This window comes from Wolffia australiana, chromosome 5 (genome assembly GCF_029677425.1).
Source record: "Wolffia australiana isolate 7733 chromosome 5, ASM2967742v1".
NCBI lineage: Eukaryota > Viridiplantae > Streptophyta > Magnoliopsida > Alismatales > Araceae > Wolffia > Wolffia australiana.
In genome coordinates, this window is record NC_135839.1 from 2,437,027 (window position 1) to 2,461,336 (window position 24,310).

At 39.6% G+C, this 24,310-nt stretch overlaps 2 protein-coding genes across 2 annotated transcripts; both read right to left on the bottom strand.

Annotated features, from left to right (window-relative positions):
- Positions 1–545: 545 nt before the first annotated feature.
- Positions 546–9,604, bottom strand: MSH2 (MUTS homolog 2). The gene is made up of 13 exons (XM_078575321.1): positions 9,522–9,604; positions 9,357–9,406; positions 9,237–9,269; positions 6,631–7,704; positions 4,904–5,458; positions 4,727–4,837; positions 4,555–4,644; positions 4,390–4,461; positions 4,055–4,165; positions 3,708–3,834; positions 3,306–3,508; positions 2,505–2,651; positions 546–2,030 (listed from the first exon to the last, which is right to left on the bottom strand). The coding sequence occupies exons 1-13, from the start codon at positions 9,568–9,570 to the stop codon at positions 1,818–1,820; spliced, it is 2,835 nt and encodes a 944-aa protein (XP_078431447.1). The 5' UTR covers positions 9,571–9,604; the 3' UTR covers positions 546–1,817.
- A 9,037-nt stretch (positions 9,605–18,641) lies between these two features.
- Positions 18,642–22,425, bottom strand: LOC144703470 (coiled-coil protein (DUF572)). The gene is made up of 7 exons (XM_078575639.1): positions 22,259–22,425; positions 22,103–22,165; positions 21,946–22,025; positions 20,989–21,097; positions 20,385–20,544; positions 20,151–20,314; positions 18,642–19,044 (listed from the first exon to the last, which is right to left on the bottom strand). Exons 1-7 carry the CDS (start codon positions 22,259–22,261, stop codon positions 18,736–18,738), a joined length of 888 nt encoding a protein of 295 aa, XP_078431765.1. The 5' UTR covers positions 22,262–22,425; the 3' UTR covers positions 18,642–18,735.
- Between the last annotated feature and the right edge of the window lie 1,885 nt (positions 22,426–24,310).

Genomic DNA, 24,310 nt, shown 5'->3' on the forward strand with positions numbered 1-24,310 from the left:
ATAGAAATATCAAAATCCATACTATGGACTTGATCTCGCAAACTCTATTTGCAGATTGATTAGGTCGGCACTGTTAAAGACATGATTCCTAGAGCGCAATTCTTTCACAGTACGTTTTCATTTTCATCAATTTACTGCTTTTTATATCTTTTATTTTCTTCCATATGGGACAATGCACCCCTAGATTTCAAACTGATAAGCAGATCTCAGATATCAATATCCGGATACCAATTCTCGTTACAGGTTTCGGTATCTGATATCAGGTTTCGATAATTTGTGTGATATCCGATATCGGCCGGGGCGAACACTAGTTTCATCTCTCTTTCTATCTTAACCCTCTTTGCACCCAAATGAATGATGGGTCATTTCCTTTACATGGAGGGCCACAAAACAAGGTTTCAACTTTCATAATGCAGGACTTGGATATGTGAGAGAGAGAGAGAGAGAGAGAGTTCTAATTTCTCTCTCTAAATATCACCCTATACACTTTGGTGTTACATTAGATATGAACAGTGATAGGGATGGAAGGGAGAAATTGGAAGAGATAGATATAAAGGGGACATGAATAATCAGCAAAAAATTAACATGGGAATGTGATTTATATGGTTTTACAAAAATAGATCATCGACTTTCAGAAGATGATGGCAAAAAAACTCTCTTAATTGGAATTACATCCCAAGGCAGAGAAAAAAACTGGAAGCAGCATCCCCAGGCATTCAATCACAAAAAATAAGAGGCGTTATATATAGTTAGAAAGAGAGAGAAATCAAAATGTAGTTATATATATAAAGCGAGAGAGAGATATATCTACACAGACAGATTTATATATTAAAAATGAGATGGGTAATTAGAGAAAGATATAAATAGATACAGATAGAATGGTAGAGAGGGAAAATATGTAAAGAAGGCATAAAAGAAAATATAGTTATGCATATATATAAAAGAGAAAATATAGATAATATATATAAAGAACGAGGTGGATATTTAGAGAAAGAGAGAAAATGAGAGTAAGAGTGTATATATCTATATAAAGAAAAAGCGAGATGGAGATATATAGAGAGAGATATGGAAGATGACATAGATATATTTGAAAGAAGATATATATATAGAGAGAGATGGAGGGATAGATATATATATAGAGAGAGATGGAGATATATGTAGACAGAGAGATGGAGGGATAGATATATAGAGAGCGATGGAGATATATGTAGACAGAGAGATGGAGAGATAGATAAGTAGAGAGAGAGAGATGGAGATATGTGGACATAAAGATGGAGAGATAGATATATATAGAGAGAGATGGAAATATATGTAGACATAGAGATGGAGAGAGATAGATATATATAGAGAGAGATGGAAATATATGTAGACATAGAGATGGAGAGATAGATATATATAGAGAGAGAGAGATAAAGATATATGTAGACAGAGAGATAGATATATATATAGAGAGAGATGGAAATATATGTAGACATAGAGATTGAGAGATAGATATATATATATAGAGAGAGAGATGGAGATATATGTAGACATAAAGATGGAGAGATAGATATATATATAGAGAGAGAGATGGAAATATATGTAGACAGAAATATATATATATAGAGAGAGAGAGATGGAGATATATGTAGATAGAGAGATAGATATATATAGAGAGAGAGAGAGATGGAGATATATGTAGACATAGAGATGGAGAGATAGTTATATAGAGAGAGAGATGGAGATATATGTAGACAGAGAGATGGAGAGATAGTTACATATATATAGAGAGATGGAGATATATATATATATATATATATATATATATATAAAAGAGTTTAAGATGAGACAAAGAACTGCTGAAGCCATGGGTTACCGCCAGCGTCACTCTCAAGATTGGACTTGAGCCTGGAAATTTCTTCAGAGATCTGCGCCGGGTCCAACCGGTCCAGGGGCAAATTCGAGAATTCCCTCAGAAACTTATGCGCCCTCTCTGCCCCTGTCGCCACGTCCTCGTCGTTCCAACACCATTTCCGCTTATTACCCACAGCCTATCAATAGAACATTAAAAATAATGCCGGTCCAAAAAAATAAAATTTTTACTCAACTTTAAGAAACTTGTCCGAAATTTTTTAATAATAATGAATGATTGTTCTCCAAGAACACTGATAATCACCCAAATATGATAAGTTATTTTTATTTGTAAATGAACTGAATGTAGATTTAAAAAATATGCAAGTTATTGTAGGCCTCCAGGAAAGTCGTGGAGTAATTTTGAATTTATTATACAGGAGTTAATAAACTGCGAATAAAAAATCCATTAAAAAATCTAACAATTATTTCTCGCACCATCACCATTGAAGATGAATGTTACGAAGTCAATTCAGATGAAGATTCAGATTCAGGCGAGACGAGCGACTTTAGGAGCGGGAGCGAAGAACACGAATGAGGAAGAAGAGTAGAAATGTTATTAAGTTAAAGACTCTTAGTTTGTTTACGATTATAGTAATAAAGTGAGAGGGTACCTGTTCGGTGTCCAGTTCAACATTTGTTGAAGAGAAATCTTCAAGTTCTTCGGCTTTCGCTCTGGCCAGAGAAACAACGCTGGGCGGGAAGTTGGCAAATTCTGCCACGTGGATCCCAAAACTCTGATCACAGGCACCTGGCTCAACCTGATTCAATCACAAAAAAAGATTGGAAATGAAACAAATAAAAAAAATACCACTTATAAAATTAATATAAAAATTATAGATTTTTGTGACCCTGAAAATTATTCTTGTCTTAGTTTCTCTGTAATTAATAAATAGCTGCAACTATTTATTTACATAAACAAAATAACTTAAAATAACCCAGAGAAAGCAAGTGAACAAATTGAAGGAAGCTGGGAAATTCCACCTCGAGTTATTTGCTCGACTTTATTCGATTCTAAAAAAATTGGGAGTGTAATAATTGAAGCGATAATTGGTTTTTATTCTACATAAATAGGAATTGATCTCAAAATAAATCAAAATTCCTTTGACCCTGAAAAATAGTTATGCTCTAATTCTTCTGTCATACAAATGATAACTGAGATTATGCATTTCCGGAAGCAAGATAACAAAAAAAGTAACAATTGAAATGATAATTTGGTTTTTATTCTCAAATAAATATAAATTGATCTAAAAATAAATCAAAAATTCTTTTGATGCTGAAAAATAGTCTTGATATTGGTCTTCTGTCATACAAACTGACAACCGAGAATACACATTTCCAGAAGCAATATAAAGAAAAAAGTTTATATAATCTCAAATAATGCAAGGTAAAAAAAGAATCAGAGAGATAAATACCTTATATAGCATCGTCAACTTCCTAGTTGATGGGTCAATATGGGCTCCCACATGATAATTTTCTACTTCTTGGAAAGATCTAGATTCAGAATTAAAATCCATATCTCCTTGCCCTAACGTTGTCAATTCGTGAAAGTGGGTGGCAAATAGCGTAGGAGCTTTGATTTGATCCACTATGTGCGCACTGATGGCCCACGCTAATCCTGAAATCATTAATCACGAGAAATAAATAAATTTTTGTATTAATAATACATAATTATACATAAGGAATGTAGTAGAATATAATCATGGGCGGCAATCTTTTTTTTTTTTTTTGAAAAGTGATTTAAGGTGGTCACCCATCATGGGCGGCAATCTTAGACATAAATAAACGAAAATCAAAAAAATGAAAAAAGAAGATACCAAATCCATCGTAGGTGGATGTGCCTCGGCCCAACTCATCAATAATTATCAGAGAGTTCTGCGTTGCGGCATTTAAGATTGATGCGGTTTCAAGCATTTCTTGCATGAAGGTAGACACTCCACGGAGCTGAAAATACAAAAATCAGTAATAAATAAAAAACTAAATTTCATTTTCCCCGATGTCAAAGTTAGTTTAATCAAGACGTTTCTTCGGGGCAAAATTATTTTTTCTAAAATCACACGAATAACATTTTATTTTTGACATTGGAATAACGGATTAAATTAACGACCGTAAAATCAATCGACACATTAAAAATTTGAAAAAATCGAAGTTGAGAAATAAAAACCTGGCAATCTCCCGCCCCCACGCGAGCAAAAATACAGTCACGAATGCTAACTGTCGCTTTATCGCACGGAATAAAACACCCAACTTGCGCCATTAGAACGTTTACACCAACCTACGATGCACAAAACAACTCGTGTTCCATTAATAATCAAAATAGAATCCAATTATAATCCAATTAATTTAGATTACAATCACCGAGTTCAGGTTAATATTTAACACAATTTTGTAAAAGAGTTTTGAAAAAAATAATGTCCAAACAAGGTGATAGAGTCAAACATATAATTCAAAAGTCTGGTCAAAAAAATAAAAAAGGAAAAATTAGAACGACAAACTCACTTGCCGAATAAAGGTAGACTTTCCACCCATATTAGGACCGGTAATTATCTGAAACCAACTCTTTCCGCGAACCTAAAGAAAAAAAATCAAATAATCTATAAGTTCTTCCTCATTCACCTACAAAAATGAGGTCTTAAAAGATAATCCATTAAGCTAAATACTCACGAGGCGGCAGTCATTAGGTATAAAGCTAATGCCGTCTTGGGCCTCCACGCATGGGTGTCTACTGCCTTCAAGAACAATGTCCCCTTCCTCCTTTGAAAATCATCCAATCACATGATCATAAAAAAAAATCAAATCGAAACAAAAGATTAATCCACGATTTATTTATTCTTACCGAGGGCGTAATATCAGGCCTTGTGTAAGGAGTTGGACAGCTACCAGCCAAATCAGCAAAACTCAGAAGCACATCCAGTTCAGAAAGTATCCCGGCACACGCTTCAAAGACCTGTATAGGCACGTGTGAGAAAATTTGGGGAAAAACCCAAAGATTGAAAGGTTAAAAATCAAAAACCTCCGAAAAAGTGGCCGACGTGTCAACCACGCGAAGAACGATTTCTCTCTGGCATTTGGAGTAGGCATCGAGCACCTTCTGATATTGATCTCCCATTTTTTTAAGCCTCGAGTTTGTAAACTTAACTCCATCTTTCCGTGTTTCCAGGATGGTGTAATTGCTGTTGAGCTTTCTTCTAACTTTCTGTTCTTCTTTCTTTGTAATTCTAAACACGTGACCGTATTGCGTCCCCTTCTCTAGTTTTAGAGTCTTCTCAGCCGTTAGATCGAGATCTTCAGCTGTCTGCCGGTGCAAGCTGTGTATCTGTTTTTCAACGGTCTCAAGCTCCTCCTTCAGCTCTGCTAGATTAGGGTCATAGCCTGATGATATCATGAGTTCGCCATTTTCTAGCTGGTCAAGATCAACAGACACTTCAACAAGAGAGATGAACTTTATCAAGTGATCTTCATCCATCCAATACTCCAACGGATCAATGTAATTCTCTTTTATCACGTTAGAAAACTGCCCTTCATACTGAAGCAATACGTCTTTGATATGTGGAATCCTTATACTCGACTGGACAACAAAAAACAACGAAAATATAGAAAAATTACATTGTTAAATTCACAATTAAAAAAACAAAACACCTCTTGTGGTCTGAAATGACAGAAATAGCCCTGAATGGCATGGGGATAGGGTTATGTATGCCCAATCATCATTGATGTTGACATCCGGGTAACGACTTGTCGATGACTCCGTCAAGGTCAACGTCAACCGTCCCCGGGTGTCGGTCAGTGCCAACCACAAGGAATCATCAATTTAAATACTAAGATATCTCTCCGTCTATTTGGGTCATCACATTGAGGTTTCCATGATGTTGAAGAGAACAACGAAGTTCTCAAACTCAATGCGATGGCCCAAATAGACAGATATATATTTAAGTATTTAAGTACTTAGATCTCTATCTATCTATTTGGGTTATCGCATTGAGATGGGACTATAGTTCAGGACTGCGGACGTTACAATTTTTTCGTCCCGTGATGAAAAAATCGTCCCGTCCAAGGGTATGGACGAAATTCGGGTCGAAAATTCGTCCAGAGGACCACCGTGGGACAAAAAAACGATCCGTCCAGAGGTCTCGGATGATGGACGGACGAATGTGGACGAAAAACCGCCGGATTCACATCCGACGGTTGAGATGTAGCCACGTGGCCTCGTTATGACAATTTGCATTGAAGTCCCTGTATTTTATTGCGCATGCAAGCAGACGCATGCTCAGAAATAATTGTACATATGTCCATTTGCATTCTCTGTGTTCCGTATTTCCCTAAAAAACTTAGAAAATTCTATATTAATATGTTAAAAATATAAAACGGTTTTTTCGTCCGGGATGAGGGACCGGACAGTTTTTTCCCCAGGCGTGACGAAAATTCGTCTGAGAGGACTGGAAGGGATGGTTTTTATTCCGTCGGACGAAAATTTGTCCTGTCCTTCGTCCCTACACTGAATCCGGACGTTGGACGGGACGAAATTCGTCCCGTCCGTCCATCGTCCATCGTCCACGTCCGGGACGATCCGGAACTATAGGTGGGACAATGTTGATGAGATGTTGACGCTGTTCTCAACCGTCCTTCATCATTCTCCTCAACCAGCTTAGAAACCATCAACGCGGTACCTCAACGAGGGTTGACAACGTTGGCATTAACGAGGACAAGTGCCGGACACTACTTGGGGGTCTTATCAATTACCTGATATAACTTGATTACAGGCTGCAGATTGGCAGACTTCTTCCTCAAACTACTCGTCAACCGTTCGATATCCGAGATTCTCTTCAACTGTTGCCTCAGCCCCTGGCAAAGAGGGGCGTGTTCAACAAATGCTTGAACAACGTCCAGCCTCTGGTTTATTGAAGTGACATCAAGCAACGGCTGTTTCAGCCATCTGTTCAACAGCCTCTTACCCATGCCTGCCGTGCAGGTTCTGTTCATCAGTCCAAAGAGGCTAAAACTCTTGTTTGCATCAGTCTTACTCTCAAAAACGTTGAGCGCCTTTACAGCCGCAGAATCTAGCCTCATATAGTTTCCCAGAGTATACTTTTCAATTGTATAATTACCATAATTTCGGTCGTCTCCAAGAATATCAACATAGGAAAGCAACGCGCCAAGTGCCCCCAACGCAGAGTTGAACTCAGATAGCAAGTCCTTCACGGGCTCGACGGACCCTCGAACAATTCTGCCAAGATCTGGCACCAAGTCCCTTGACTTGAACTCAGTCTTCTTTCTCTCGGTCAAAAGGACACTGCACCTGTTAAGAGCATCATGCAATAACTTTGTCGATGCCGACTTGGAATTTTCGATTGGCAATAGGCACTCCTTGCAGCCAAGAGCCACCAAGACTGTCTCAGTGTTTGCGAACTGGCTATCATCAAGAAATTCAGTAATACCTATTTTCCACTTAGACATATCAATGTAACTTAACCCTACAGTGCTCTGATTTTCTCGGACGATGGTACACACAGCAACAATGACTGGCGAGTCTTGCATGTCGTTATTGGCAAACAAGATCTCTTCAAAGCTGCCAAGTTTTCCCGGAGTTCCGGACTTGGTTAATTTCCAATTTGATCCGCTACCTTCATAGACCTCCAAAGTGTGATCGTTTCTTTCTAGAAGGAGATCACGTGCAATAGTTTCAAAAATGTTCTTGCTTACGGTGACACTTGAAATACCGTCGGAGCCGCTGCCAAGCTGCCGCAATGCACTGGAAGTATGATAATAGGTACTGGAGACGAACGTGGCATTGTCGCCATGAACAGTGTAGTAATCCTGATCCAGCATCCAGAGCATGAATTGATTTTCAAAATATTAAGACCAAAATTTATTGTCAGATGCCATAGTTGGAACATGTACTCTTCAAAGCAAGAAATTGATGGATAATCAAGAAATCATGTACTATACAGAGAAAGAAAAAAAAAACGTTGGTTCAGCAGATATTCAAGAGTTTCATAATGTTTTACAAAATGGTTAAGGAGCTCTACACAGATCCGATTCAAGAGTTTGAAGAAAACTTAGTTTCAACAACCCAGTGCTCGTTTAAATACCAGCAATTTTTATGAAATAATATAAGTTATAATATGGTGCAAATAATAGCCATATCCATAAAGCACAAAAAATTAGAACACATCAAATAATTTTTCATAAGACATGACTAAGTGGCAATTTAATGAAAAATGATGACATTCAATTTGTCTTTGTTCACGCTTTTATTTTGTCTCTGCAACTGCCTCCTTTTTCATCTTAAGATATTTTAGTCGCCAACAGATTTGTAGAGTTCCTTATCTTGGATAAAAATATTTTTGCTTTCCACTTTTATATATACGTTCATGGATTTTGGACCTCTTTTCTCTTATGCAGCTGCCACTGCAATTGGGTACAAGTTATTGACAAGCCAACAGCTGATTTTTCAACCGGGGTGCAATAAAGATTTACATCTGATGCTTGCGAGTAGCAACAAAAGTCAACGGAAACTACCTCAAGATCTCATAACGCTCAGACTTATGCGTAATTGTTGTTTACAAAATAGAAAAGGACAAATAAAAACTTTTAACAGTTTGGAATCCTTGCAGATTTGAAGCTGAAACTGTTTTGAGACATAAGTAGAGTTTCCAGTTTCCTAACACATCATCAAGAACCTGCATCATTGCTGATGCGGGGAGGACATTGCAGCTACCAAGGAAATAAGAAATACAGGTACTGAAGTAGTTTTATTGTGACAGTTCGATTCTCAAAAGAATTCTCCAGAGAAAAGATTATCCTAAAACTCCATTATGTCATAAAGGTTTGGGAGACTGATTATTAATACATAAAATGGCACTGCAATTTTCCGTAATAACAGAAAATGAGAATGTAAGAAACGGGCAAGTTTATTTAATCGATAATCGCTCAACAATAAGGACAGAATTTTAGGTTAAAGTTCTAAAGTTTTACAACGATGTCACGAAAAGATAAGAAATTATTGTTAATATTAACGCTTTCTGGTGTCTCATAAAAAGAAATGAGTCGAACCAAAAAATATTAGATAGAGTGACATTCAAAAAATATTAGACAAGTTTCCACTTTCCTAACACATCGTCAATAACCTAAATATTTGTTAATGTGAGAAGGATCATTAACTTATTAAGAGAAAAACGAAATACATATCCTGAGAAACGATCGCAGAAAAAATAATGAGAAAAACTTAAGAACCACAAAATATAAATCACGCTAAAGACATCAGCTTCGCGGATAGCACAAAACCATCACGAACTAATGGAACAACGCATACATAAAGAATAAACAGAAAGACTCATCGCACTCACCCGACGGTCGAAGAAGCGCACAGCCCTCGGATCCTACAAGCATACCAAACGGAAACAATCAACAGAACGAATAAACACTCGAAAAAACAATTATCAAAGCAGAAGATCGAAAGTTCATACACGAGGAAGCGTTTTGAAGAACGAGATAAACCCCTGCGCCTGCCTCGCGTCTGAAAAACAACAGAAAAAACAAAAAAAACTCGATCAAACCTTCGATTCAACAAGTAAAGTATACAGAAAAACAAAAATTAAACGCAAATCCGGAGGATCGAGAAGAGGCGTTACCTAGTTTGAGCTCAGGCAGCTTCGTCGGCTCCATCGCGCCGTTCTCCATGGTGAGAGACTCTCACTGCCTAAAAACTTCTGAAAATTGTAGAGGGGTGGTATTTATAGTAGAGCGCGCCGGCTACAGAGAGAGAAAGATCGCGTTGGCGGGAAAAGTCCCTCGATGACTGAACCGGCCCGAACCGGCCCGAACCGGTAGAACGATTTAGCGACTCGGTCCGGTTCTGAAACGAGTCGAGCTAGATCAGCCCTGCTCAAGGGGAGAGAGGGAGAGAGATATATAATGAAGAGAGATATGGAAGTATATATAAAGAGAGAGATAAATAAAGGGAAATCTACAGAGAGAGAGAGATAGAAGGAAATCTGGAGAGAGAGAGGGAGGGAGAGAAGGAAATTTAACGAGAGAGATATAGAGGGAAATTTACAGCGAGAGAGATAGAAGGATATTTAATGAGAGAGAGATAAAGGGAATCTAGAGAGAGAGAGATAGAAGGATATATAAAGAGAGAAAGAAATAGAAGGAAGTCTAGAGAGGGGGAGAGAAGGATATTTAAAGAGAGAGACATAGAAGGATATATAAAGAGAGAAAGAAATAGAGGGAAATCTAGAGAGGGGGAGAGAAGGATATTTAAAGAGAGAGAGATAGAAGGATGTGTAAAGAGATAAAGATATGGAGGGAAATTGCACGCAATAGAGAGATAGAGGGAAATATATTTAAAGAGAGAGTGGGAAATCTGGAGAGAAAATAATATTTAAAGAGAGAGAAATCTAGAGAGATAAATAGAAATATATATAAAGAGAGAGGGAAATAGAGAGAGATAGAGGGAGAGATATAGGGAGATGGAGAGAGAGATAGAGCTAATAGATTCTTCATTTTGGACCAGGAACCAGTTAGACCATACCAAACCAGGACTGTCCGTCTGCGATTTCAGAGTGGCCCGCCCGGTTGGTCCATATTCGAGGGAAATAGAGAGAGAAAGAGAGAGATAGAGAGAGAGGTGCATGTAGAAAAAGAGAGGGATATAGAGATATACTGGGAAATATAGAGAGAGAAAGAGAGAGATCGAAGGAAACACAGAGAGACATAGAAGGACATAGGGAGAGCAATGGACGGAATTATAGACAGACAAAGAAAGAGATATGGAAGGAAATATAGGCAGAAAAAGAGATGTGGAGACAAAAGAGAGAGAATGAAATATGGAGAAATTTATAGAGAGGTAGAGAGATAAAAAGAGATGGAGAGGATGAAACTAGAAAGAGATAGAGATAGTGGCATATAAAAAGAAGGGTAGAGAGAGAGTGAGACAGAGGGAAATAGAGATAGTGATAGATAGAAAGAGATAGTCACTGTCTCTCTTTTTGTATCTTCCAGGCATAGAATTCTATGGCTAGTCTTCACAAGTTCTCAATTCTACCATTTTGAGTTATATCTGAACAATTGGTTCAGCAGTTGATGGCGCGACACAGTCCGAGGCTGCAGAATCATCGCTCGAGGAGTCGGCATCATCATCGACCCTGCTACAGATTCGCGTCCAGCCCGCACGGCAAGCCAAAGCGACGACGCGCGCACCCGGATTCAAATATCCTGGGTAATGACGCTCCATCTTCGGTTTCGTCTACTGTCTTTGCTTTCTACATTTACGTTTCCTTTCGTATTCTCTTTTCTTCGTAGCAGCGTTGTAGCGAGGGGAAGTTCCCAAATGAGGATACCTTCCCCTCCCGTTATCGGGCCTAAATCCATCTCTTTATTTCAGTTTTGTAGCCTTAAAAGGGGCCCATCCACCTCTCTTCTATAAAGGAAGGGGTGGGCACCCTCAAAAGACTACTCTTGAATTTTTGTTGAAAAAGTTATAACGTTCAGAAGTTGAAGAGTCCCTCGTTGAGAAAGGAGGAAGAAGAGAGGAAGAAACCTGTGTAGTCGACGGCGCCGTCGCTGCTCGCCTGCGTCGTCGAACGCTGCCGCCGCTGCCAGCCTGCGTTGCCGAAGCCACCGCCGCTAGCTGCGTCGCCGGATGCCGTTCCCCATCGCGAGTGCCCGCCCCTAGCCTAGCGCCGTGCCCGAACCATCGCGATCCCCGCTGCCGTATCGTGCCCTGTCGCGCTGCCGGTCGCGCGCCGTGCCTGCGTGCCCAGCGCTGCCGCGCCTGTGCCTGTCGCACTCCGCGCCCGCGCCCGTGCCGCTTTGCTCGTGTGCCGCCGCACCCACGCACGCCCACACGCGCGCCGCCGCCCCGCGCATGCCGCAGCACAGCGTGCCCGCGCGAGCTGCCGCATAGCGCGCCCGAGCGCGCTGCCTCACTGCGCGTAAGCAAACACCACCGCGCCTCCATACCCGTGACACCGCGCTCGAGATGCTGAAGTTGTGCGGCCGCCCTCGCAGAGCTACGACTACACCACTGTGCTTGTCATCTCTTCACCCGCGCCCGCCCCGATCGTTGTGCTGTCACCGCCCTCCAATACTACCCTTAGTGGTGCTACCGAAATAGCTGTCGCCGGACGCGACGAGAGGTACCCCCAACCTGCTCTTTTCGTCTATTATCTCTTTCAGTACGCTTTGGATTGCCTCCACCGCGCTCGGGCTAGGCGTAGGTGAGAGGGACAGAATGCGAAAACAATGAAGAATTATTCGAGAGTCTTACCTGTTCGGTACGAGTCGGGCTCGCCCGTTGCATGTGAGCATCTCTGCAGGACATTCCCGTTCGACCGCGTAGACATCCTCGACCCCTCAGACGAGGTTCGCAAAGCCTGGACTATCCCGCCCTGGGCGATCCCGTTGAAACCCGGGAACGGCACACCCCCGCGAGTCGGCACTTGCACGTACTACATATAGATCTTTCGCATTCCGTCATATATCATATCTGTTTATCAGCATTATCGGACGACGCTCTCCACCATGGTTCGATAGAGTTCTGTTATCGACACCGAGTCGCTACCCTCGGTGACGACCGGACGACGCCTTGACGACGTCCTGCTTTCGTGATACTGGCTACAATAAATACTAGGGGTGGTGCTGACGCGGACCAGGGGGACCTCGTGTTCGGTACCATAGCCTCTAGATGATGCAAATAGAATGTAAAATCTGAAGGAGGCATGGGAGTGCATCCTTTGACAAGGACCCATAGGAGCATGGTGCCCCTAGTGGGATAGACCACGGGTGTACGGGCTCTGAGGTAGCACAGTGGCAGAATCGACTTTCTATCCACGAGTCAGTGGAGACGACCATTCTATTTATTTATCTTCTTATTTTATGTCCTCTTGTTCTTCTCCAACCACCCTTTACTCTGTCGACATGTGCTTTTATCTTGTTTCTTCCTCTTAGTGTTATTCTATAATTCTTTCCTTGTGTTTTTACTCTCCCTCGTTTTGTCTGCTTTGTTATTCCACTTGTCCTATTATCTTCTCTCTCACCACCTTTTTCTTTTTAGTTTTCTTCCACTTATAATTATTCATATTAGGGCATGCCTTGAATAAATTATGACATTTGTGTGTCTTCTTATTCCTAAAGCTCATAATCACCTTCTGTTTTTGTCATCCTTCAAAAAAATAAATTATTCCAACTGTATGAGTCGCTCCACGCAAATTTTTTTTTTATCCCTTATATCAAAATCTTAAAAGCTACATAACCATTAATCAGATAAAATTCATAAGTATTCCTAGATTAAAACTCACTTTCATACCCCCATAAAATCCATTTGCATTATCCTATAGAGTTTGCCTAAAGAATGGTCAAAACTGGTCCTTGACCAGACTGAGGCCAGACCAAAAATGTGGCATATGTTTAGGTATCTGTTGAAAGTGAGACTAGGATCTAAAACATTTTTTCTGAGTCTCAGACGAAATGCATAATAAGAATCATTATTGACATAACATATATACCAAATATCAGTGTCAATAAGTGTTAGCGTTGTCGATATTTAATATTGGTGTTGATACCTGGTGGCTTTACCTGATCATATAATTTTATAATATAATATATTTTTCATTAAAAAATAAACCATGACATTAACATATAGAAAACAAGTATAAATAAAATATAATAAATAAAAAGTAAGTCGTAGTGTAAGATACAAGCAATGTTTTTTCTCATTTCAAATTCAGATCGCATCAAAATCAAATTGGATCATATTTTATCTTCGTAGAGATGCATGTGTATGGTTGTCCACCTCCAAAGCCCCTTGTCATGACTAATAGGACATGATAAAAATTTTAATAGAAATAAAATATTAGATGAAACAAAAATGCCAATTATACTACATTCCATGGTGTGGTCCTGCTCTCTAATGGATGTATATGACGTCCAAGCTAATTGCACTTATATGTCTCGTATATGCACCATCACAAGTGAATTATGATGAGATCATGCTAAGCTGATCAGTTTTCATTAGGGAACGGCATGTCTGGGACGTGACTGAATGGACGACGAATGGTGACAAATGAGAGTCTGATGTGTATTCTTCATGGCTCCGTCTCGTCGCGAGTCCCAGGATTTTGAAAATTTTATTCACGTTTTAGTCACCCGTCATTATAGCTGATGTCTCGCCTCATTCTTTCACCAAACAACATCCTCGTCACTAGGGCCGGAAGGACTTATCGATAATTAAATATTTCAATTGTTTAATTTAAATGTGTTCAGCTCTCTCTCTCTCCCTCTCAATCTCCTCCTCTCCCTCTCGCTCTCCCTCTCTCTATATCTCTTAAACTTCTTCTCTATTGGACTCCCTCCTTATCTCTCTCTCTCACTCCTTCTCCCCCTATCTCCCTCTCTTTTGGTATCCACCCCCTCCCTCTCGGATTCCCTCTCGCTCACTCTCTCTCTCTCCCTCTGTCTCCATCCCCCTCTCTCTTGGACACCCTTTTCCTCTTTGGGTCTCCCTATCTCTCTCTCTTTCTCCCTCTCACTCTCTCTCTCTCTCTGACTCCCTCTCCCTTTTTCCGTCTCCCTCTCTCTCTCTCTCCCTATCCCTCTCTCTCTTTCAGTTCCCCCCCTCTCAGACTTGCTCTCCCTCTTTTGGTTTCCCTCTCTCTCTTTCCCTCTTTCTCTTTCGGTCTTCCCCCCTCTCTTGGACTCACTCTCCCTCTTTCGGTTTCCCTCTCTACCTCTCCCTCTCCCTCGGTCAATCTCTCTCTATATATGTCTCTCTCTGTGTATCTCTACTTTCATTCTAAATATAACACAAATTTATTTTTCTTTTTTAATCATTTATAAATTTTCTGCCATTATCATTCATGACACCTGTCCCGTCATGTCGCCCATCCAAGACCCTTCGTCACCGTCACATCACCCATCACGGGTATTTCTTCATGTCGTCTGGCACCATCATGGGGCTAAAAATCATCATTTGTCACTGTCACATCATTTTCAGGGATTTGTTACCGCGATGAATGACGTGACGTTGATAATCCCAAGTTATTTTAACAAATATATCATAAACATTCCTAATTCATAGGATATTTCAGGAGATCAAAATATCTGCATAGAATACACTACCTACTTGTATGATGAGGGTGGTTTATCTTGCAGCCATTTGTCAGGAGACAAAAATGAGAGATAGTGGGATTTCTTTAAGATTTGACTGAATTAATCCATATGAATCCCTAAATTATTGCATACCTGAATATAAATCATATCAATTTATGCCATCCATGTAAAAGTGGTTCTTAAATCCAAGATACCTAGGATATCTAGTGGATAACCAATTCTGTTCCAGCTACATCCTCATACAAAATTATTAACACTCTTAGCTCGGATGCAACCAACTATATAGGAAAGTGATTGGGAGGTCAAAATGAGATTTTATGTACTTAGCACAAAATATAAGAAGAGACATACTCAAAGGAAGATGATGTAATGAAATCCTTGGCCAAAATAAGACTTTTTGATGATTTCCCAATTCATTAGACATTATTAGGATGACCGATTGTGATTTACAATCGACCGCACATACAATCTATGAGTAATGTGATAGAGTATTATATACACATAGTAATTGATGATAAAAATGTTTCATGACAGAGTTAATGGACTATGTACATTTTGGAACATGCAACATAGCTTCTCACCTTATGAATTGGTGACTTGACCTATCAATTAGGATAGATCAATTTGTAACTAATATATACATATATATTATCATTGATTAGGTTAGACAACAAATATTTATCGAGCTTGTGGATTCATTAAATAGACAAGTACATTTACCTAGAGGGGTCACATGCATATGGTTTCTTGGACAAGGAAATACTTTTATTGTAAGCTGCATTATAAATAAATCTGTTATTATTATTATTATTTTTTAAAATAAATATGTTAAAGATACATGATCCAATGACATTGAGAGTGAAACACCCATGTAAGTCTCAACTTTGATCTCGCTTCTCAACCCTTTCTTCTTAAGCACCATCCCTGGCTTTTGTTACTAGCATGGTGAGAAGATCTACTTGGTATCTTACTTTGATGATAAAGAAGAGGATGAGCAGATCCAATGTGTCGAGGATCACACATTTACATCGATAGGCCGAACATTTCTATGGCTGGAAACGATTCATCGAAGGCATTAAACAATAACAAATTTCTATTCCCATAGGATGATTTAATCATCAAATATTTATTTGACCTAAATTATCCAATTTGATTTTTTTCTTCTTCTGTGCAAGTCATGTCCAAGAATGTGATGACTACATTGAAATTATTATTCAATGTCACAAACATTTTTGATGCCTTCTATGGTAAGGCGTGCGCGCTTATATGTCATAATGCCTCAATCAACTAGAAGGCCTAACATTGAACTTATTTCACATAATTCCAGAAGCTCTCATACAATCATGGCACACATGGTATGTGGTGGTACCTTTACAAGCCCGCAATAATAGAACAGTATCCCCCTCATCTTAGATTGTGTCTTTGAGATATTCCCGAAACCGTTGTCCTAGGAACAATTTTGTATGATTGATTTTGGATTTCCTTTTTGTAGTCATGCTCCATCCATTTTGCCTTTGAATTATTGTTGCTTATAATAAGCTGTTAGCCTGCTCTGAACAAAATCAATCACCACAGTCTCCGTCTTCTCTCTGAGCATTCATCCCTTTTGAACCTTATCCTATACGGAAGCACCTGATATGCATATAGCTTCATGTTCATTTTATGGCACGCAATCCGTATCGATGCCCGTTCTTTTATCCAAGCTTCTTTAATACACACAAATAATCAAGCTATCAACTTGGTATCACGTCGGCGATACGTGTTGCCAGTTCATGCACAATCCATAAAAAATCTTTCATAATTGGGGTCTCCGACTCAGGGATGTGATGAATGGAAAAAAGAGAATAGCTCAATGATAATGTAATATCTTCATTTCATTCGAACGCGACCAATCAAATATTATGCATGCAATCATACACATTTTAATTTTTTTTTGCATAATTGCATTAAAGAAATTCCAAAAAAATCAGGAAAAAACCTAAAATTAATAGAATCAATTTCTAGTGATTCTAGTATCTAAAAAAAATCCAAAAAATCTATAGCTGTCGTTTTTTAATATTTCTAGCAGTTTTTGGTGTAAATTAAATTCCACAAAATTCTAAAAATATTTATTTTTTGATTTCTGGTGTTAATTAAAATTAGGAAAGTTAGTGTAAAATATTCAGTGTTTTTCTTTGTATTTCTGCTTGAATTACATTCATATTATCTTAATTTTAATGCAAAATTACTAAATTATCTCATCCGTCTTGGTTTCCTCTCAACAGCACCCTCAGGAAAATTAATATAATCAATTTCTAGTGATTCTAATATCTAAAATAGTTCTAAAAAGTCTCTAACTCTCCTCTTTTAATATTTCTACCAGTTTTTGGTGTAAATTAAATTCAACAAAATTCTAAATAATTTATTTTCAATTTCTGGTGTTAATTAAAATTAAGAAAATTAGTGTAAAATATTTAGTGTTTTTCTTTGTATTTCTGCTTGAACTATATTCATATTATCTTAATTTTAATGCAAAATTACTAAAGTATCTCATCCATCTTGGTTTCCTCTCGACAACTCCCTCATCTAAGAAAGGCTTCGGTCACCACATACTATAATCTGATATCCAATATCCATTCTGAAATCCGATATCTACATCCATATTTAAACCGATAACAATAACGATATCATAATTGGATATCATTGAGGACCTTAATGGAATCCAATACTGTTAAAACAACATAATTGGATATCATTAAGGACCTTAATGGAATCCAATACTGTTAAAACAACATAATTGGATATCATTAAGGACCTTAATGGAATCCAATACTGTTAAAACAACATTATTGGATATCATTGAGGACCTTAATGGAATCCAATACTGTTAAAACAACATAATTGGATATCATTGAGGACCTTAATGGAATCCAATACTGTTAAAACAACATAATTGGATATCATTAAGGACCTTAATGGAATCCAATACTGTTAAAACAACATTATTGGATATCATTAAGGACCTTAATGGAATCCAATACTGTTAAAACAACATTATTGGATATCATTAAGGACCTTAATGGAATCCAATACTGTTAAAACAACATTATTGGATATCATTAAGGACCTTAATGGAATCCAATACTGTTTAAACAACATAATTGGATATCATTGAGGACCTTAATGGAATCCAATACTGTTAAAACAACATAATTGGATATCATTAAGGACCTTAATGGAATCCAATACTGTTAAAACAACATTATTGGATATCATTGAGGACGTTAATGGAATCCAATACTGTTTAAACAACATTATTGGATATCATTAAGGACGTTAATGGAATCCAATACTGTTTAAACAACATTATTGGATATCATTAAGGACCTTAATGGAATCCAATACTGTTAAAACAACATTATTGGATATCATTAAGGACCTTAATGGAATCAAATACTGTTAAAATAGCAAGTCTAAACAGCAGACATGTATATACATGTACAACCTCAGAGTTTCAAAACAGATAATTTTAAACAGCAACATTCAACTTACATACAAGCAACGCGGCATTGCAACTAATGAGAACCTTAGTACTAGTTTATTCTCCTCATTTATCTAAGAAAAAATGCTGATTGAACTAACAGAAATACAAAGAAAAACACTTAAAAAAGCCAAAGGTGGAGCCCTCTATCTAATTGAACTGACAGACATACATATATGTGCATGTACAGTAACAGCAATTCAAATTACACTTACTCATCTCCGGGTGATGGAGAGGGCCCTGGATTTCTGTAGACGAGGAGCGGAAGAGCCGGAAATAACTGCGGACGAGGCTGCTGCCTGGATACGACGGCGCTTAGTGTCCAGATCCGGCCGTCGATCGGAGGGAAAGATGGACGAGGATCGGATGGCGGCGCGTCTTTCCTTGCGGTTCATCTCGAATTTTGGGAGGAACTTCACCTTGGCGGCGGCCGAGGAATCTTCATCGGATCTCGGGAGCAACCGAATGCCGAGGCCGATCTTCCTCGACGTGTCCTCCTCTTGTGCGACTCTCTTCTTTTGATCCTGCAGCGGAGGCAAGATCTGGGTTGAGCAAAGATTTAGAGATGATATGGAGATTGGTGAAGCAGAGACGATGAATGAGGATAAATGAGAGAAATGATATTGGATGATGGATTGAGGAAGAGACAATGATAGATAGAGAGAGAGGGGTGGAGAGACAATGACATAGGAGAGAGAATGACAGAGAGAGAGAGAGAAAGATGCTGACAGAGAGGGAGCGAGGGAAAGAGAGACAATGGTGGAGAGAGGGAAAGAAAAACAATGACAGAGAGAGGGAGACGGGGAAATAGGGAAAGCGAGAGACAATGACAGAGGGAGGGAGAAGGGAAGAGAAAGAGAAGAGAGAGAGAGAGAGAGAGAGAGAGAGAGAGAGAGAGAGAGAGAGAGAGAGAGAGAGAGAGAGAGAGAGAGAGAGGGGGAGAGGGGGGAGAGAGCGGGGGGGAGAGGGGGGGGAGGGGGCGAGGGGGAGGGGGAGAGAGAGAGAGAGAGAGAGAGAGAGAGAGAGAGAGGGAGGGAGGGAGAGAGAGCGAGAGAGAGATATGGAGGGATGTGAAAGAGAGAGATGACAAGAGAAAGAGGGGGGAGGGATTTGAAGCAGATATAAAAGAAGAAGATGACACGAGAGAGAAAGAGATGGAGAAGGATTTGATGCAGACATAGAAAAGAGTGATAGATGGAGAGGGATTTGGCGCAGACATATAAGAGAGTGAAATAGGGAGAGGGATTTGATGCAGATATATCAGAGAGGGAGGGATTCGATGCAGAGGGATGAGTAAGAGCGAGAGAGATTTGATGCAGAGGTCTGAGAGAGATGGATTTGATGCAGAGGTAAGAGAGAGGGATTTGATGCAGAGGTACGAGAGAGAGGTATTTTGTGCAGAGGTTTGAGAGAGAGGGATTTTGTGCAGAGGTTTGAGAGAGAGGGATTTGGTGCACAGGTATGAGAGAGAGATAGGGATTTGAAGCAGAGGTATGAGAGAGGGATTTGGTGCAGAGGTATGAGAGAAAGAGATAGAGAGGGATTTGATGCATAGATATGAGAGAGATGGAGAGATGACATGAGCAAGAGGGAGATCCGTTGCAGATATATGAGAGAGAGAGGTACTTACTCTTAGATGACCTCGGAGAGCTCTATTAATGGAGTAGTCGTCGGCATGCCTGCTATCAGACATCTTCTGAAGGCGGACAAGAACAGGCTCCGCTTCCTTCTTCTTCTGCAGATCAACTTCCTGATGTTCAAGCCGGTAGAATGGATCCGACAGCTTGCCCTTATCTGCCATCCACAGTCCCCACACGTCTCAAATCACGCGTCGCAAAACACGAACAATCAATCTCTTTCTTACCTTCATCTGCTGGTAAGGCTAACGTTTCCGCATCCTCCACGTCAAATTCCTCTACTTTCTTCCGTGCTCCACTCATTATCAAGTATTCGCAGTTCTTCGGATCTGTTTGGATGACGATTTCGTGCTTGCAGCATGCAGATTTCATCGTAAAGCTCCATATCTGATAGAAATAAATCCACATCCGTAAATTCATTACATTCCAGACTAAGTGTTCATTTTATTCCATTTCCACAATGTTAAGATAAGGGGTCTTTCATCGTCATCTAATAACCGGCTGCTGTCGGCGAGGGTAACGATAATTATGATGATTTTGTCATTGTCTCTCGTCATCGGATAACAACGGGTCGGTGACGAGATAGAATGGTAAACATCATATTGGTGATGAGGAGAGATAGTGAAAGTGACGATCTTGTCATGGACATCCAGGCAAGCATGAGTAACGGTAACAGGTGTTTGCGGAACGGGGCCGGATGGAATGGAATACAGAAAGGGTTTTTTTTTGAATTGAGAAATAATATTTTTGATTCTGTTTGTCATCCATCCTCGAACTTTATGCCAGATGCAAGAAGGAAGAATACATTTTTTTTTCTTGAGAGAGGCTTACTTTGGTCGAATAGTAATTCCCAACTTGCTTTTTCTCTGCATTAAACCGGACACCTTTCCCGATCATTGACTCGCATCCGCCACACCAGATGTTGAACGGCATTTCGAATCTACAGAAGGTATTCAACAAGGAGTTAAATAAAGGTAAATAAATAAATCGGTCAACCAGTCAATAAATCAAACGATCGTCGCATGATAATCAATCAATGACTCTAGAATGCCTCGATCGAGCTTTGATCATTGATCAGTCAATCAATCAATCAATCAATAATTCACATGATTGTCACCTCCTGATGAAAATGCTCTGCTCATAAATCAATAGAGGGCATTTTGACCACGAACCAATCAATAAAAAAGTCAATGTAAAGGTTAATCAAAAAGTCAAAAAATAAACCGAAAGATTGTCACCTGCTGATCGAAATACCTTCATCGAGTTCTGATTATCGATGAATAACTAAGGACGTTTCAACCATCAAACTATCGATAAATAACGTTAATGCTAAGCAAAATCAATCGATCAAAAACTGAATGATTGTCACCTGATAATCAAAACGCATAAATTGAGCTTTGCTAATCAATCAAACAATAAAGGAATTTTGATCACTATCAACCAATAAAAAAATATAAAAGTAACAAAATAAATCAAACGATCGATACCTGAAGATAAAAATGGTTAACTTGAGCTTTGATCATCAATCAATCACTGAATGAAAGCAATAAATAAAAGTACTCATCGATTGATCCATAAAATAAATTAAAATAGAACCAGATACAATCAATCAATCAATAAATAGAATCATGAAGATCGATATCTAAAGATCATAATGCCAAGAGCGAGCCTTGTCCTCAATCAAAAAAATTAAATCAAGCTTTAAGGGCATTCTGACTATCAATTAATCAATATAGGAAATGAAAATAAAGGTAAAAAAACCTATCAATAAACTAAAACGACCGTCACCTGATGATCAAAATCCCTTGGTCGAGCTTTCTCGCCCTTTCTCTCAGAGCGTGCTGGCCATGGAACTTGTTCAGCGAACCCTACGCAGCCACAGGAAACGATCAATTTCTACTCAAATCGCGTCCTCGAGGAACCAAAATCGGGAGACAGAACTCACCTTCTTGGGGCTCCATTCCGGCGGATAATAGAAGTTGTCCGCCCTAGCGGCCGCGAGCGAAGACTGAAACAGAGACAAAATCGCAGATCTAAGACTCCAGATCGAGAGAGATTGGACTAATTCGAGAACGAAATTTGAGGCAGAAACGAAACTCACCATTGCTTTCTCGGATCTCGAAGCGAACGAACGAGGAGAACCTCCGCCGGAGCTTCGCGACGAGCGAAAGAGGAAACAAGCAATACAAGTAATTTCAATTTTTTCAGCCTTCTTCCGCGCTGTATTTATAGTCTGTTGGGCTGGCTTCGCAAAATGACGATAATACCCCCAAACAGCCTACTTATTGGGAGACCCGATCGGATCGGATAGTACCCCCTGTCGGCGTCAGTCCGTCATCCATCCGTCATCCGTCCGTCATCCGTCCGTCATCCGTCCTCCATTTTTCGTCTTTTGTCAGTCCGTTGTACGTCCGTCATCAGTCGTCGGTTATTTGTCCATCGTCCATTATCAGTCCGTCGTCCTTCCGTCATCAGTCGTCGGTTATTTGTCCATCGCCCTTTGTCAATCTTCCGTCCGTCCTTAGTCGTCCGTTACTTGTCCATCGTCCTTTGTCAGTTCATCGTCAATCGTCCATTATTTTTCCATCGCCCTTAGTCAGGCCGTCGTCTGTGATCGTCAGTCGTCCCTTGTCCGTCCGTCGTCCTACGTGCATCAGCCGTTGGTCAACGTCATCAGCCGAAGATGACGGTGATGATGATGATGGTCAATGCCATGTATGACGTCACCAGAGGATGTTCATTGCTTCCTCGATGATGACAACAGAGGGTCATGGACAGGCGATGAAGACACCATTGTTGTCATCGTTGACATCATCAGGAAATGATGACGATGACGACGATGACGACGATGACGACACCATTGTTGTCATCATTGACATCATCAAGAAATGATGACGATGACGATCAATGGCATGTATGGGTTCCTCAACAACAACAATGACGGAGGGTCATGGATGATCAATATCAACACCATTGGCATTGTCCGACGATGAGTTATTCAATGAGGGACAGTTAGTAAAGTTCCCCTGCATTAGGCATCAGGCAATATCTGCAGAAATGGACATTCTAGGGATGTCAATGAGAACAAGCGAAGTTTAGGGAAAGTGCAGACAGATGACACTGATGCTGTCAATGCCTGTTGATATGATGCCTGTTGACGTTGTCCTCACGCGTCATCGTCATCCATATGTGCCAATTATAGTGTAAGAAAGCGGACAGGACGGATTGTTCCTCCGGGGCCTCAAACGTCATACGAGGCAGAAATTTGTCACCTGGAAGTATGGGATGGTTTTTCATTTCAGGGCAAGAAAACTGTACTGTTCCCCGTAGTGGGATGAACATATTAAAATTTTGTTTTATGATTTTCTCCCCAAAATTAAAACTTATATGGATTAGAATGTCTATCATTTTCCATTCTTATGTCACAAGGAATCAAGATGCCAGGGGTCCACACATCCGCCTACAGGATTGGTTTTGGAGAACCCAAAATAAATGGGATATGGAATGGGATGAAAACCATCGTCAACTGCCTAGTGCACAAGTCTCAGACAATCATGCACTTTAGTGGCAATCCCTAGAAGACCATCAGATCAGTAAGCCCTCCAACTGATCCAGTATTTGTAATACCAATATCCGATATCAGAGACTCAAGGGAAAAATATGATTTTGGAGAAGGATTTCAAATATTGGATATTAGGATAGATTTGGGTGCTTAGCAAATATCGGAATTTGGTTAACAATGGCAGATATCGGTACCGGACAATTGAGACAACATATCTCATCACAACATGTTTTTGAAAAAGCGAGATTAGTTGGTGTCATATACAAGATTATACAAATACTGAATAAAGAGATAATCATGCAATGAGAATGCATACATTATCAAAGCATATGATGACCTAACATCACATATGTTTTTCTCTCTATTGCTAGATGAGCAAAAAAATGAGGAAAGATTAAGCGACATAGATACATAGAATCATGCAAATGCTGATAAATGGACTGATATCAATATCCGATATCAATATTGTAGCAATTGATATCGGATTTTGACATCGGACTTCAGGATATCCATTATGGCAGGTATAAAGTTTTTGCTTCCAACATCTGATAAAAGATATATATTGAAATTGTCATCCGAGATGGGTGAACA